We start from the raw sequence: 16815 nt of genomic DNA on the forward strand, positions 1-16815 counted from the left end.
GGTTAATTGTTCTTAATGACTGATAAAACGTATTAATCTTTTGTGGAACTACTAATGCTTGGTGTACAACTAGTTAAATGTTTTTTTTTTAAGACTCTATTTTGTCCCCTTTTTTATTGCTGCTTTTTTTCCTAAACATTAATACTGATAGGTTATTGTTTATTTCCGGATGGGAGGCACTACACAGTATTTTGGTAGACCCCCAAATGGCTGAGCTTACCTTTTAGCTGAAAATATGTCACAGGCATTTTTACTTTCCTTTTGGAGGCACCCCAGTATGCAGCCCGGTATGCTGAGGGCTACAATTACGAAGTGGTTGTACTGCGTACTGCCACTTAAAGCACTGAAATAAGACTTCTACCTTCAGCTTCTCTCTCAGCCTGTTCACGCTGCTCAGCTTTCCTCTGATTATTGTAATAATGGCAATCCTTGTTTCATTCAGGGGATATTTCAATGCCTTTGTGATTGAGAAAACTGTTACTTTGAAAATAAAAAACAACAATGCAAAACATAGCGTACATTATCTATTAGAGTTTTTGGCGTTACGGCAAATGTACACATTTACCTGCCTTAATCTGATTCTACACAAATTAACTACAGGTTTTCCCCTCCCTAATACGCAAATGTGCCGAGTGAGATTTTGGCAAAAACAGGCATTACTTTAATACAAGATTTTCCATTTTTAAAACTTCAGAAACTGTCATTTTGGGCATTGAGTGGGCAGTTTATGTCTTCAACCTGCACATTTTGCAATAAAACCAAAAAAAATATATATTTTGTCAAAATGTAATGGATTTTGCTGTTGTTTTCAATTATGTTTTTACTACATTACTGCTGTCGCCTCACAAATATGGAACTTGTTAAACATACATTTTTGGTTTATTCTTTATTAATTTGACTTGTTCATATTTTAAACTTTCATGCTTGTTTTAATCCGGGTTTAACATATTCTCCAGATATTTTTTGTCATATTTTCACAGAAAAGTGTAAAGGCGTATTAAATATAAAAGAAAACAAAAGTTTTAGGATTTAGACAGAAATGTGCATTGTTGTCCAGAGTCCTACAGAGCAAATTACAAAATTGCATTTTTTGTAACATACCACAGACCAGGTTCTTCATTATAAACTTTGTAATAGAGAGGTGCACCCATTCCCACTTGAGCGGACATAAAAAAAAAAAAAAAAAGCTTTGGAAGGAAAAGCTTAATATTTTTTATATCTTTCCTTAGACATTATGCCACCCTGGGTGGTATAATGTCCCATCATTGGTAACTTACTATAGAGCCAAACAAAGAAATCAGTATTTTTTCAAATTTCTCTTGCTGAACTTGTGAACGTTGGAACTTACAGGATGGGATGTTCTTAAAAGCTTTTGATCAAACCACAACCTTATTCGTCTTTTAACTAAAATCTTGCTTTAATTGGATTGTATAAATAAATACACATAGCAGAATGTCTCTTATAACATGAATTATGTCAAACATCAAATGCATGCCAATTTGTATACTGTGAATAAGAATTAGCTGTCGGAGAAACAACAGGACGAATTCAGTTCAGAGATCAGAACCAGAACCCAGTTTGAATGTATTCAATAGAGACTTGAGCAGAAGATGAACATTTTCTAATGTTTTTTTTTTTTCCTGTGTTGCAGATCGCTCAAGCAGAAGGAGCCCATGCTGGCTGCGTACCTGGCTTCCAGGTCAAAAACTACCAGTTGGTGTATGCTGGACCTTTCCGGAAAGGCCATCCTCTTTTACGAGGTCAGTTAAGGACCAGAACCAGACCACAGATATTCAGTCATTTCATCCCATGTGTTTCTAGATGAAAATCTGGACTTTTAAAAGCTGAATATGTGTGTAGCTCAAGATTGCGGAAATCTGTCTATGTCTGTTAACTGGTGGGTTTTAAAGTCCCATGTTGGGGAGATTTAGGGGATTTTTCTTTCAAGTCAAGGTCAGGATTGTGTCTGTTCACAAATTGCCTCTTTTATTTTTCACATCACCATAATACATATCAATCATGGCTCCAAAACGGAATAAAACTGCTTCTTTGTGCAAATCAGGCAACAACAACATAAGCTGTGTCTGCCTATAAATTATTCTCCTTGAGTGGGTGATATTTCCAACATGGTTCTTCTTTTTTGTTCCTCCCCTGAAGACAGCTTTAGGCTGTGTGTCTTATATCCACATTTCACTCGTCACTATTTTACATTCTGTGTCGAAGGGTTGACAATTTTCTGCCTCCTGAGTTGTCTCTGTGTGCAGACTGCATATGTTTTTATCAAAAAAAAGTTAAATATAGAAAATAAACAGTTTAGAAATAATGATTTTTTGTCAAGAAGCGTATTTCTGAATTATTTAGATTTAGGAAATCTGCTTTTATTTTTCCTTCTTAATGCTCCTTAGTGCCTTAGCAGCAGCATCCATTGAAACACCATCATTTATTTGGCAGTAGAAATCCTCGGTAGAGTCTTTTTAGGTAAGAGCCTGCTCCTCTCAACTTGTCAGATATGGCAGCCTGACGTGTCTTTATCCTGAGATCAACATGGTACTTACAGTAGTCCTTTTAACACAGAGCCAAGTAACTGATTATTTATGTGATAACTTGCTTAGTTTTTTTTTTTATTTGTGCGATATGATGAAATGTAAAGGAAATATGTAAATGGGAATCATTTGTTGTTTGTTAATGCAGTCTCTCATTTATTCTCCAACTTGTCTCAGTTCTTCTCTCATTACCCCGTCTCCTCTTTATTTCATCATCCTGCTGTTCTCCCGATTGTTCCCCCATGTTCCTCAGCTCCACAGGGTGAATAAATATACCTGCCTCAGTGGAATGCACATTATGTGCTCTACCTAAACTTAAATTAGCTTTTTCTGTAGCTAAATTGACACAGTGCTTCTAAAAGGGGTTTACTATGTTATTTGTGCTGCGTATGCTTAAACAGTTTTTCTGCGGTTAAAAATACTTACTTTAGTGCCTAGACAGAAACAAATGACAAATATGTGAGTTTTTCCATCAATTTCCTTCCTTTTCTTTCAGCTTTATCGTAGTTGATTTGGTCAGCTGCTGAGGCATTTTGTCATCTGGAGGTTCAGTGGTGCGTGTAGTTGAAGACAGAACTCTGTTCTGCCTTAGTGCTCTGCTCTGGGACAACAGAGTGGTTCCATTACCTTGAATATGCTCCTGTCAGCAGAAACACCTCTCACCGTCGTGGGGGTCCCACTGCTCACTGCCGCTTACGGGGAGAATGACAGGCATGCTAGTGGCCACACACACCCACACACAGCTGAGTGCTTGCATGTTCTCTTTAGATTGCTTTGTTTTGTTTGAACGTGCCTTAAAAAACATTTAATACATTTTTGATTTTTCCTTCTTAGTTGCATTTGTTTTTGAAAGGCACTTCTACTTGATTGCATGGCAGCCAAAAGGTGTGTTCACACAGAATGCGATCCAGGCCTCAAAAACCTTTAACGGCCAAATTTGGACACTCAGCCAAACGCAGGTCAAGTTGCTATTTTGCTTCGATGCTCTTGATGCTCTGCGCTCTGGTTGTTCGCCTGCTCTGTTCCTTAGCTACAAGCTAGAGAGCAGCTTGGCTTTAATCACTTTGATGAGTTGGAAATAGTTTTAACATGTTTTTACACGAGAAGGTAGACCTCAAAACATCATCTGTGTATCAGGATTATGATCCTACCAAAATATGCAGTTGTTGCCAGACCTCCACCATAATGGCGGGCAGCAGTGCTGGAAAGACCCACTGAAAGCTCTCTGCAGCGGTCAGCCTCTGGGGGATATCCTGCTGCCATTCATAGCGACTGCAACTGAATATAAAGTGGTAATAAAGTTTGTGGTAAAAATAGCAAGTACCACAAAATACAATCCAATATTTTTCATCGGCAGGTTGTCTTTAGTTAATTTAATTAAAACTGTTTAATTAAAACTGTTTCACCATAGTTAAAAAAAGAAATGTTTTACTGCACTAAAATGATCAGAGCTCACTCTCTGTTCCTTTATGATTGATTGACTTTATTGATCTCACAGTGAAATTGACTCTTTACATCAGCTCAAATAGTCAAAGATAAACAATGTAGCTCACCACCATCAGACTGTGAATGTATTAATGACAGACTATAAGCACTTTGAAAAGCACTGACTTGCCCAGGACTGCAAAAATGGGGGGAAAAAATCAGGACCAGATAAGCACAGAGAGACATCATAGCCTCCCTTAATGTCAAGCGTTATACTGTAAGAGAGAGGCGCAAGGTAAATATGTCTCCTGTCTGCACCCCAAATATGGACAGAGATCAAACAGACTCTTCGAGGAGCTAATGAATCTGGACATGAAATTAATTAAACGTCTGAGTTCATCATGCAATTTACAAAGATTTTACTTTACTCTTAGACTTAGACAACTTTTATTGTAATTTTTTATGCACATTATCATGATATTTCATGATAAGTCCAGCAGTGATCAAATGTAAACAGCATGGGACAAAAAAAAATCATGGTACAAAAAATGCATTGATATGGAAGTTCAGAGCATTAAATATATGGTGCAATTATGCAATGTTTTGGTTTGATGTTGTCAGTGTGATGCATAGAATGTTACATTATAATGGAATTGGCGAGAGCGTTACTAGGAGCCGCCATGATGTTATTTTTATTTTATTTATTTTATTTTACAGTTTTACCCTCTTTGTACACTCTTAAAGAACATATGGCTATTTCATGACATAATATGCTTCTTTGGCTCTTTAGGGCCAGATAAATTGCAGTGATGGCCAGGATGTGCTTTAGATCAGAGCAGATTAATGTGTTAGACTGACATACCGGTATTTAAAATATATACTTAAATCCAAGAATCTGACTTAGTCATTTTATAAAGAACAAGATGCAAAAGTTACACACTGCAGATATTAGAGAATGTTTAAGGCTAAACCCTATGAGACCTACTGTAAAGGTGCAGACTATGGATTAGTTTTAAAGCACTTTCTAATCATCCATAACTTAAACTTGGTCTGACAAAATCCCAGTGAGATGCACTAAAGTTTATGTTTGTACCATGAGAAACTATAGAAGGCTCTGTAAATTTTTTCATTATAACGTTATACACGTAAGTTGGTACAGCATGACGTTGCTGTATAGCATGGGTAAAGTGTGACAGTAGAGTTTTTTTTTTTTTTTAACTGGGATGATTCTACAGTAGTCTCAGTTTCATGACACTGTAAATAAGCACCTTCGTGGCTTTGTGTAGATGTCATCCTGAGCATTCATCGTATCTTCTGACTGTGCTTTTTTTGTAACATTTGAACAAATTGTCCATTGAGTATGAGCAATAATCACTGAGAATGCCAGAGGCTGCAGCCGGTCCCAGTGACACATGCAGATTTATGGAAATACATCTTCATGCTGTGCCACCTGCTGCAGACCTTGCTGTGTAATTACCAGCGGGGGGGCAGTCTGTTAGAGGGATACCTGTTGGTGCCGACCAGGGTTCAAGGAGATTCATCTTGACTAATGGCCATATCTCAGTACCAAACACAGTCACAAACAATATGCTGGCTGTCAGTCATCATCTGTTTCTCTCTCATGATGGCCTCTGATGTGTTTTACCCGCTTCATCACAAATACTGGACCTGTAGCATTTAATCAGCTCGGCTGATTCATCAGTCCATCCACTTCAGTTATTTCTCACCTTTGCAGTTCAATGTAATTTCTTCTTCTGAGAAATGCATACCATAGAATAATATTAGGTAATATCTGAAAGAATTATTTGCTTCCATAAAATTATTACCGGTATCTCCAACAGTTAAATCCACAAATCAAAATTGAGTCTCTATCCTGCTGAGAGCATTCATAAAAACCTCTGGGAAAATCTTTCTTAATTCAAACCTCATCAACCATGTTGAGGTTGAAAGTCTCCAGCAAGTTTCTGTTATTCAGTGGCAGGACTCTTAAAATGTAACAGTGTGGGAACTTTGATCTAAGAAACCTTTTTATAAGTCAGCAATTTATATTAAATCAGCTGATATTGTTCTAAACAAAGCAGCAGGAAGGAATATTTCCATAAATTGACAGATTTCTATATATTTTTTGACTCGCTATGATCTTTTTTTTGTTTGTACTCCTGGTTCTGTGTGAATAGTTTTTGCTGTCATCCATCCATATTCTTCCACTTAATCCAAAGCTGGTGCCTATCTCCAGCAGTCAATGGGTGAAAGTCAGGGTACACCACGCACAGTTCACCATTCCATCACAGGGAAACACAGAAACACACAGCAACATACAGTACAACCCTATACACAGTACTCGAGTTGAGGGGGGATGGCATCCCCCTTCTTCAAAAAATCTTAAAAACCATCCCCCCCATACCGTCCCCGGTGACATATTATCATTTAATGTGTAAATGTCCACTATATATTAACACAAATGGCAATAATATTGCCCTTTCAACATTTGGCGGGCTGTGCGCTTATGAGTAGCCTTAGGAAAAATGCGATTTAATGTTCGACCTCAGTGGCGCAACCGGTGGAGCAGGTGACGGTGTTCTGAACAGCATCACGGCCAAGTGGCAAGGACAACACGATTTTAGGGAATGTGAAAATAAGGAGGGGAGGGAATCTTCTGCAGGTTCCAGGTTCTAAGTTGCCGAGATTTCTCTCCCTTGCTTAGTTTGAGAAATAATGTTTTTACAATTGTGCAAGTTTCTCCACATAGTCATACCTGCTCTCTGTGTTTGTGGTATGAAATTCCTAAGTCTGGGACAATAAATGTTAAAATAAGGGTGGGGGGGGGTGGGGGGTCTTCTGCAGGTTCCAGGTTCTAAGTTTAACCAATAAAGTGTCAGAAATTATCTAGAATGGTGTTGGTAGCAAAATCGGGAATAGGCATCCACTGGGCAGAGAAATCATTGCACACTGACTGTAGCACATCGACTCTATCCATATAAGTAAAATTGTATTAATTAGAATTTATCTGTCAACCAAAACTATCAATTTTAAGGCATCCATGAATAAGAAATATGAAAACATTAATAATATGTTTCAAATTTCCCTTTTCGATCATATTTCTATCCCTTTTTTCATCAATGGGTGCGAGTTTAGGGCGATGTGCCCTCCCACGACAGGGGAGGTAATTCACAACAGATTAAACACAGAGGAGAGAATCGAAGCAGAGGTGAAATTAGGAAAGTTGGGTCCCTAGGCAAAGACAGGCATGGGGCCCTCTGAATTGAGAACACAACTTATAATACAGACCCATTATAGAGATACTGAAATTTTAATAGAATAGACAAACATTATTTACTAAATTTTGACTGCCCTTAATGATGTTTTATATTGTTATATTATGTGTAGGGAAAAATAATAACTCAAGATAACTTTAATCACCTTTTGGAGAGTCAAAATGCATGACAATCACTTCATTTGAGATATCTCAAATGAAGTGATTGGCTAAGAGACTTAACCCACATGCAGAACACCACTTCTGGCTTATGAGTTTCAGACTTCGGCTTGTTTTCCTAGCTCTTCCTTGAGAGCTGGTGGAGGAATCCAGACTGATATCTTCAGGTTTGGCTTCCTTGGGCAGGCAGGCAGGTTTACAGGCAAAGCTCATCCAGAGATTCAGACTTCAGTCGGGTTTTCTGTGAGCAAGAAGACAGAGGCAGGTTAGAATCTAGTTTCTCATCCAGAGTCGACTAAGATTCACTAAGATAAACAGAGGCTCAGATTCGCTAACCAAACTTGGTCAACACTGCGGCGTTGAAGGAAGGTCTGACTGCTGCTTATGTAGGAGGTCTCCTGATGGGCTGATGATCCCCAGGTGTGCTGAGGGCTCCAGTCCAGGAGACCCACGGCGCTCTCTGCTGGAGACAGGTGGTAGATCTCCAGATCCCATCAGTGATCTGATTGGTCATTTAAATTTGCACACATCCGGAATTATAATCAAGATGTTTAAGTCAATTTGGACTAGTCAAAACTAAGTTTTTATATCTGAATTATGAAATATCCCCCTAGTGCTGTCACTGAGCTGTCCTGACAGTTGCCTGCAGAATTTTGCATGGCTGCAATGGTGCTGGCTCTTCTTGACAAAGTGGTTTCAAAGCATGTAGGTTGGCTTACTTTAAATTAGCCAATAGAAGCAATACTGATTTTCTGATAATTGATCATTGATAATGATTTTTTATAAAATGAATACTCTAAATGAATATTTGAAATGTGAGTACAATTATTAGATTATATATATAGGCTTATTTAATTTTCAGGCTAATTCTAATGTATTTGAATTTGTAAGCAGTTTTTCAAATTTTGAAAATTATTTCAGCTGTTTCAATTTAATTTATTGAATTTCAATAAAAAAAAAAAAAAAAAAAGCTTGGCTTTAAAGGATTCAGATATTAATTTGCAATGTTTTGTGAGGTTTTGTTCCAAAAAAATTATTTCATTGCAAAAAGATTCTTTAAAGTACATAAAAAAAAAAGTGGCCTACCATGACTGTGAAGCTGATCGCAGGGGGAAATTAGTCCCTAACTATGTAGGGGCAGTGATAGCCATGCCAGTCCAGGGACTGTCTGCAGTTCTACTGTAAGGTGTCTTGGTCAAGGTCAATGACCGACGTATCTGACAAGTGAAAACCATACCATGCACATTGCTTTAGGTTAATAGAATATATTAATTAGGCTATGAATATTCCCCCCCCAAAAAAATCCCTTCTTTTTTTTTCACAACTTGACTCCTGCCTATACACACTCACACCTAAGGCCGGAGTAACCAGGGAGATCCCATACATGCACAGGGAAAACATGAAAACCTTATATTCAGTTTAATTAAAAACAGAAAATTAGCAGGAGTTTTAATTAGCTTGTTCATACTCATTTTAAAGAAGCACTGTGAAATGTCACTAAGAAAACAATTCTGATAACTTCAAATATTTTAATTTAGTCCTTGCATAAAAATTTATTTTATATATATATTTTATATATATATTTTATTTGAAAGAGGCAGAGAACAGCATAACATCATTGGCTGATTTGTTGGCAATTGAAGTGTGGCCAGATAACACTAAGAGTAATATCTCTTTTACAATTCATAGAATCTTATATAATAAAAAGAAGAACATTTCTCCCTAATGGTTGGAACACTGTGAGCACCTGGCTGTCGATGCTTCACCCAGATTTGGAGCCCAAGTGTTCTGGTTTTTTGTTTTTAAATAATTGCAATTGAATAAAATTGAAATACCGTTATGTTTTTCTGGAAAAAAATCTGTTGTAGCAACAGAACTCTTTTTCAAAAAGTCTGGGAAGTCTTGACCAATTTAGTTACATTCTTGCTTTTGAAAGTTTTCAAAGTTCATTTTGGGTCATAGAAAATGTAAAATATTTTATTTAATAACAATCCTGGCCACTATTTTTCATTATCTCTGTCCAAGCTTGACCAATCCGCTTTGACCTGTAATGCACCATGGGAAATGGTGGGAAATTGATGTTTTTAGGTTGGAATATACCTTTGTTTACTGTAAATTCAAAAATCTAAGATTCACTAAAGGCAAAAAACATAAAAACTTCAATTGAGAGCTTCTTTCCTGAGACCTAAGGATGTTGTATAATGTACACCCTCCGGTTGGCACAAGGTGTTTCTTTGCTCTATCAGCTTAGAGGGCTTTGCTGAACAGATTTGATCAGAGCAGTCCCAGGTTAATAATGAACATAACTAAATCTGAGCGCTAAATATTATTATCAATGGCTTGTCAGGTTTTGGGTTTAATGACAATAGCAGCAAAAATGTCACTGCGGCTAAAGCCACTGTACCAGAAAGTAATCTGCAGGGACAGAAATTATTTCTCCATTTCTTCAATTTAAAGAATGAATTCAACTGAGGAGGCTTTCTTTAATTATTTTATGGGAGTGAATCTGCCATATTTCTCTGGAGGTTTTCAATTTCCAACAGATTAATCAGGCCAGCGGCTGATGGATATTTACTGCGGGTCATATTAGGTTGTTATTCCTTAAAGGTAACTTTAATAGCTCTTTATCCCGACAGGTTGTGCCATAATGAAACAATGAAATGTATTGATTTGATGGTGGGGCTATGGCTCACCTTCCTGGGGCTTGTTTGATTCGTGGCTTGTCACTTCCCTCTCAGAGATGGCAGTAAAGTTGATGCAGTGTCCTTTCAGCAGCTTGGCCGATACTTTACAGCATCTTTGATTGTTTTGGGGTAAAACCCATACCTACTTCGAACAAAGTTAGTTGTTTAATATCTGCTGAAGGCCATCTTTCAAAGACATTGCACTGAGTTAATTATGCAGATATATGTTCTTTGAATATGGTGCTGAACTAGAAAGCTATGGGGCATTCCACCATGATGCCTGATAAAACGTGGAGTAGAAATGTGAAGAGCATCCTTATCTTTTTCTTCAGAGCTAAAACATGGCTTGCTTTACACTATCCCAAAATGAAAAAAATGATTACTCCTGGAAACATGGAAGCCTTTAGCATTACTTGCTTCACTTTATTAAGCATTCCAAAGATGTGGCCTAAAAAGACTACCTTAAAGAAATTCCCCCCCCCGTCAATGTTGGCATTGCTTTTAGCAGTGGTCTGTGGATGTATTACTGCTTCTAACTGGCTCAGTGCCCACAGCTTAATTATTGCACTGAGCTCAAAAGTTGCCGTTGCTGGCCCAGTTCCTCTCTCTTGTCTGTATTTCTCAAACTTTATCACAGAGGCACTTTAACAGTTTTGGAATTTTGATACAGCCCTAAAGTTTGAAATAAACAAAAAGTTATTTAAATGATTTTATTTTTACATCATTTCCAATCTGCTCTACTGCCTGTATAGTTTAAAGAGCTGGATCCTGCCCAACCAACAAGCAGGTAAACATACAGTCTAAATACACATATTTTGAGGAATAGTCCATCATGTGGCGTAAAAAAGGAGGTCTTGTGATTTATCTGTAGCTTTAAAGGTTGACCACTTCCTCACCAATATTTCATTTGGGAGAATCTCTTCATGCAAGACCTTGGCTGAGTAGATGGCATTTTCTTTCTTTGTGTAAAGACCAAAATCATTCATTCTTCCATTATGCTGCAAAATGCAGTGCACATAATGCCACAGTATAACTTATTATTTCACACCTTTTATTGAAGACAAATAACCATCAATCATTTTTCTGCATAAAGTAGAACAGTATAACTAAAAGTGCTGCTGTTACCAATAGGCTTAAAACATATTTAAGTGCTGTTTCTGGCTTCAAATAAAATTTTTTTGTTTTGTTTTAACTGTTTGTTTTTTACTGTTAATCACAAATAAGATAAAACTGAAGAAGTGTACCTTTGCCAACATCCATAGCAGCCTTTCCTCTCATATTATTGCTCTGATTTATAAAATTTGTGGCACAATATTTTGCATTTCTACCCTCACTGAAGCCACTTTGATCACTCACCTGTAATACTTTGTCTGTAATCCAGAGACAGAGTATATATGGAATGAAATTCCTGTGCTCTGCATGGCAGGGTGCGTATCCGGATCATGCCATTCTCACGCCTCTAATGGCGGCACATTAATCACTCTGCGGAGCCGGAGCTACCAGGACCTGCAGCTTCTTTTTGGGGTGTATTTTTAATTTGGCCATAAATCAAGGTATGCTTTTGACGAATGACTGTAATTACAGGAAAGGCCATTACCACAACGGGTATGCAAGTGTGTGTGCGTGACTTTCAGAAGATGTGGTGGGTGGTTCCACATGCAATGTTTGTAATATGAGGACGGAGTGCATGACATGTGACGATCGGCTGTTTGTGATCCACACCAACGGGTCGCGTTTTAAGGGTTGAGCTGATAGAAATAAGGAACCAACGCAGGTTTCCAGAGAGAGAAATTGTCTCTGGGCTCAGTTCAGTCTAATTTGGGTCATCTCGTGACTGCAGGCTGGAGGTAGATAGTGTCAGGAAAAGCTTTGATAGATTAGAGATGGAGCACCACAGACAAGGGAAAAGTACGATCTCTAAATCCAATGATAGTAAATCTTTTCCATAGAACCAAAATTAAACAAAAGAGTCTGAGAGTTTCTGATGCGGTTGAATGGATACAGGGTTCCTCTTCAGTCTGAAGAGGTCTGGGTAAAAGGGGGCATTTATCTGAGCATTTCCAGATCAGGATGAATATATGGGAATAAACAGTGATGAAAAGTAATAGATTTGAGGTGACCTGAGGTTATTAGTCATCCTTTATCCGGATTACATGCAGAACATGTAAACTTTTTCAGTTTTATTGCAGTTGATTTGTGCAGTAAGTCCACTTCTTATTTGTTTCCCTCCGTTTTATTGACAAGTACTTTCCTCCTTTTATAACCAATAGTTTTTTTTTTTTTACTGTATTTTATCTTAGCAGCATCTTTTAATTTGCTTTTGAAGTTTATAACAACATTTTCACCTTGATAAGCCATAATTAAAATTCCAGTAATAAAGTATTTCTTTTATGTCAACCTTCATAAGATGAAAATGTGATTCAGTTATTTCTTCTTTTTCTTAATGAGGTTTATCCCATCGGTCTTTCCCTCTGCAGATTGTTTTAATAAAACAGCCGCTTTCAGTCAAGATAACTGAGCCCACAAAATAAAAAACTTGTTGAAATGTAAAATTGTTAAAGTAAGTGAAAGGGTGACAGACTAATGCAGCGAATCAGCGGACGTCCATAAGAGGAAGCTGGAGGGAAAAAGCTAGGATGAAAGTTGCAGGGATGCTTATAGCTATTTGAAGAGGGGCGTGATTAAATTTATCATGTCGCATAAAAACAATTGTGATAGTAGCTTATCTTCAACTCATTACAGAAATATTTACAAGACAAATGAATGCCTGCAAAGCCAAAGTTGTGATGTTCAATAAGATCTCTGTTAGATTATATTAGATAAGAAACAGCAGAGCTTTTCATTCTGAATGCTGTACGGCAAACTGGAACCAGCAGTCTGAGGGTCAACGAGCAATTTCAGGCCATCGGGGGCAAAGAGGAGGTTAGTTTACAGATCCATCACTACTGCAGGAAAAGACCAAGCAGGAAAAGCTCAATGTGAGGGGGACACAGCTCAAATACAGTAGCAGCCATTGAAAATGTCCCTTCCCAGTCAAACGGCAGCCAAATGGCAGCAGACTCTCCTGCAACTCCCAGCGTAATCTTATCCAACTTCTAGCCACTGGCCTTCTCCTTGGCGTGCACATTTTTTTTTTTTACTTTGACTCCACCCTTTCACTGAATTACAGGGTCTGACTAGAAGATAATGCTTCTCTTTAGATCTTAATGTCCACAAATCATGACAGAAAGAATATTTTAGCACAAAGATTGATGTTTAAAAAGGAAATTGTAGTGTACCAGTCAAGGACCAGCCAAGGACCCATCAAGGAAAGAGGGGAAATTCTGAATGTGTACTACTGTATAGCAGTCAAGGTAAAGGTGTCATTTTTGTCTTTTGCTATTTCTGTCGGATTCAAATTCAAGGAGATCTGGAGGCAGAAAGGTCAAGAGTGGTAATAATGAAGAAGGATTTACCAAGTTGTCAGCAGAGGACCAGGACATAGAACCATTTTGCATAAACAGGCAGTGAACAAAAGAATCCTGCATCGAACAATGAGAATTAAGCAGTTTAAAAACTAAGGCAGTGATGGAAGATTACAAACGTGATGAGCGAATCAGAGGAAATGAGGAGCAGCTAAAGAACAGCCAAAAATATCTAAACGATGAACTTAACAAACAGCAGAGGAAGAGAAACCCCTAAACCCCAAACTTGAACACAAGTAAGGAATGGAACAGAAGGTCATGAAGCAGGCTTGTTAGGGGTATTAACATTTTGTGCTACATAAATTCACGAAATATTTGTTGAAAATAAATGTAATCCCAATAAGTTCTAATTTAAAGATTTACTTCACTTACATTTTTGCCCTATACAGTAAATGGCCAAGAATTTTCTAGACCTGTTCTTTAAAGGAGCTTCATTTGCTAAGAATTTTTTTTTGTTTTTGTAATTTTGGATGATGATCTTGTTTGTGTTATAGAGAGACAGACTGCTGTGGGACATTGAAAACTTTTTACTCTTTAAATAAAACCGCCGTCTCATTCCTAAGACACAACAGCCCTGTAGGAACCTCACAGTTCAATTTAATGTTCAGAAGCTCCCGTTTACTGATATTAAGTAGTTCTGCCTGCCTAAATTATTATTTTATCCCTCCAGCCCAGACTTTATTGCTCATTTTCTTCACTCCAAGAGCATAACTTTTATGCTACATTCAGCTGTATAACTTATTCCTTTGATTGTAAAATCATTGTTATACAGTCATGCTTTTTCATGCTGAACCTGACATTTTACAGTTTTGCTTCGATTTTCTGCTCTCTATTTGCTTTTCCATTGTATTCTGGCTGACAGCTTTGCATTGCAGTCTGATTGCCATTGATTCTTAAAGTGTTTGAACTATTCAGGAGTTTAGATGTGAACTCTGCAGTTAAGCACATTGCCGAAGAGTATTTTGCGATGTGGCAGAATGTTTGTTTGACTTATGGTTGGGAGGATGAGTTTTTCAGCTAACTGGTCTGTCTGAGTTTTCTCTTAGAAAGCAGAAGGACATAGGGAAAACCATGCCTCAGGTTCTCTCCTATGTGTAGTGATAATAGTTAGTTTCTACTCATTTTCTTTTTATAAATTAAGACCTTTTTTCCTGTCCTTGCCATCTTTTAGTTTAATTCAGTTTTTTTTGTACAATTTGGTTTTTAACTGATAATATTTGGGACTAAATCTAGTTAGATTTTTGGTGATGCCAATTTACTGTAGCTTTTATTCAGTTTGTTTTGAGCTTAAGAACAGAAAAATGTTACACGGTTTCTCAGTAAGGTGTTTAAGTTTTAAGAACCTCATTTTTAAACTAGCTGTAGTAATTATCCAGTACTACACTTGAAGGATCCCTGCCGGTCAAACATGCAGAAATATAAATCAGTGGAACACTGGGAGGAAATGTTGACAATCAGAATGAAAGAAAAGTGTCAAAACATCTGATGCACTGGTGAAATGCAGCTGGGGTCTGATTATATGTTTCTTTTTTTCAGCATTTTGCTTCCCCAGAAATTATAGCAACATAACAAAAAAACAATTTTCCATGTAAAATAGTGGGTCAGTTGCTGTCTGTCTTTCACCTGTTTTCTATTGGGGCAACTGTTGTATTAAGAGTGCAAATAAAAAATAACTCTTTTTGTAGCTACAATTGGATAAAAAAAAAAAAAAAAAATGAACAAAAAACACCCCTGTTAGACTTAGACTCCACTTTATTTATCCCTTTGGGATTACAAATACAAAAGACAATAAAATAACAGTGTATATAGTATAAAGAGCATATATAAAGTTGTAATGTACTGGAATATGTTTCCTTTAGATATAAAAATATCTGCACAGGAAAGTCCTGAGGAAAGACTAAAGAGCAGTTGGTTTGCATTATTGCACTTGCACTGCAGAGATGTACTGACCTTATAAATAAGTTAAAAAAATTACGCAGGCTACACAGTAGTTGGCATGTATTACTGCACAGTGAGAGAGACGAACGTTGCACAAATGGCAACAGGTAATATTTGCACAAGATGTCCAAGTAGCGCGGTGCTGACCCTTGTCCCTCTTCCTATCACCTCCCCCTTCCCCAACTGAGGAGTTGTACAGCTTGATGGCTTGGGGAACAAGGGAGTTCAGCTGTTTGTTAGTCCTGCATTTGGGGAGGAGCAATCTCCCACTGATCAGGCTCCTCTGAGTGGTGAAGACAATGTGCGGAGGATGGCTGGCATTGTCCATATTGTCCAGCAGTTTGTTAAGTGTCCTTTTCTCTGCCCCCATCCCCAGAGTGTTCAGCTTCTTGCCAATCACAGAGCCGGCTCGCCTCAACAGTTTTTTCCAGTTATGAGGTATCCTTCATGGATGTGCTGCTCCCCCAGCACACCACGGTGTAGCAGATAACACTGACACCTCCAACAGCTTATTGCAGATGTCGGACGACCTCAGTCTCCTCAGGAAGTACATCCTGCTCTGTGTTTTCCTATGCAAAATAAAAAGAAATTCCTGTTAAAAAAAGTGCTAATTGTGATGCAAGGTAAATCATCTCAGACTGTATTACATTGTCAATTTAAGCTTTAACTAATACACCTCAGCTGACCACAAAAACAAATTGGTCAAATGAAACAGAAAAAATAAAAAGTGCAATACTCTGGTAGCTCAAATATTCACATCTTTTAAATTTGTTTCGTTTAATTCACCTTCTGCATTCAGTGTTGAATTTATACCTTCCATCAATTCTAGAAAATACCGACTAAAACTGACAGCAACACCAAAGTATATAATAGCAACACCTATTATATACATCCTTGGTGTATATAATAGGATGTAGGATTAAGATGCAGATTACTAGCTTCATACCTAAAATATCATACATGCTTTGAAAAACCAAAAAGAAAGAAAGAAAAAAACAACAACTTAGAGTTTAGAATGGGGGCCTACTGTCTTGCTACTGTCAGGTACATCCCTGCTTTAGCAACCATGAATAAAATGAGTGGCCTATTACCATAGTTAGTGGCATGCTGAATAGATAATCAGTCATTTACTTCAGCTTGTGCCTCAAAGTTAAAGTACAGTAGATCTCTGGAACTGGAGCTGTAGACTCCTGAGGCCATTAGCCATGAAGCATGATTACTGGGTTAGGCAGACAACTTCAGGTTTAACCCTGAAGTTCCTTTACTACAAAGCAGGATTTATTCTTAGAGAGGCTAGTCACCATGGTAATGTGTGCTGAATGGCAAAC

At 37.6% G+C, this 16815-nt stretch overlaps 1 protein-coding gene across 1 annotated transcript in view; it reads left to right on the forward strand.

Annotated features, from left to right (window-relative positions):
- Positions 1-16815, forward strand: part of cdh13 (cadherin 13) — a 462542-nt gene that overhangs the window by 120857 nt on the left and 324870 nt on the right. Inside the window, exon 2 of the mRNA XM_015374092.1 lies at positions 1652-1760. Within this exon, the coding sequence (XP_015229578.1) occupies positions 1652-1760 (109 nt within the window). The remainder of the gene's footprint in view (positions 1-1651; positions 1761-16815) is intronic.

This window comes from Cyprinodon variegatus, unplaced genomic scaffold (genome assembly GCF_000732505.1).
Source record: "Cyprinodon variegatus isolate N-32 unplaced genomic scaffold, C_variegatus-1.0 Scaffold97, whole genome shotgun sequence".
Classification (NCBI taxonomy): Eukaryota; Metazoa; Chordata; class Actinopteri; order Cyprinodontiformes; family Cyprinodontidae; genus Cyprinodon; species Cyprinodon variegatus.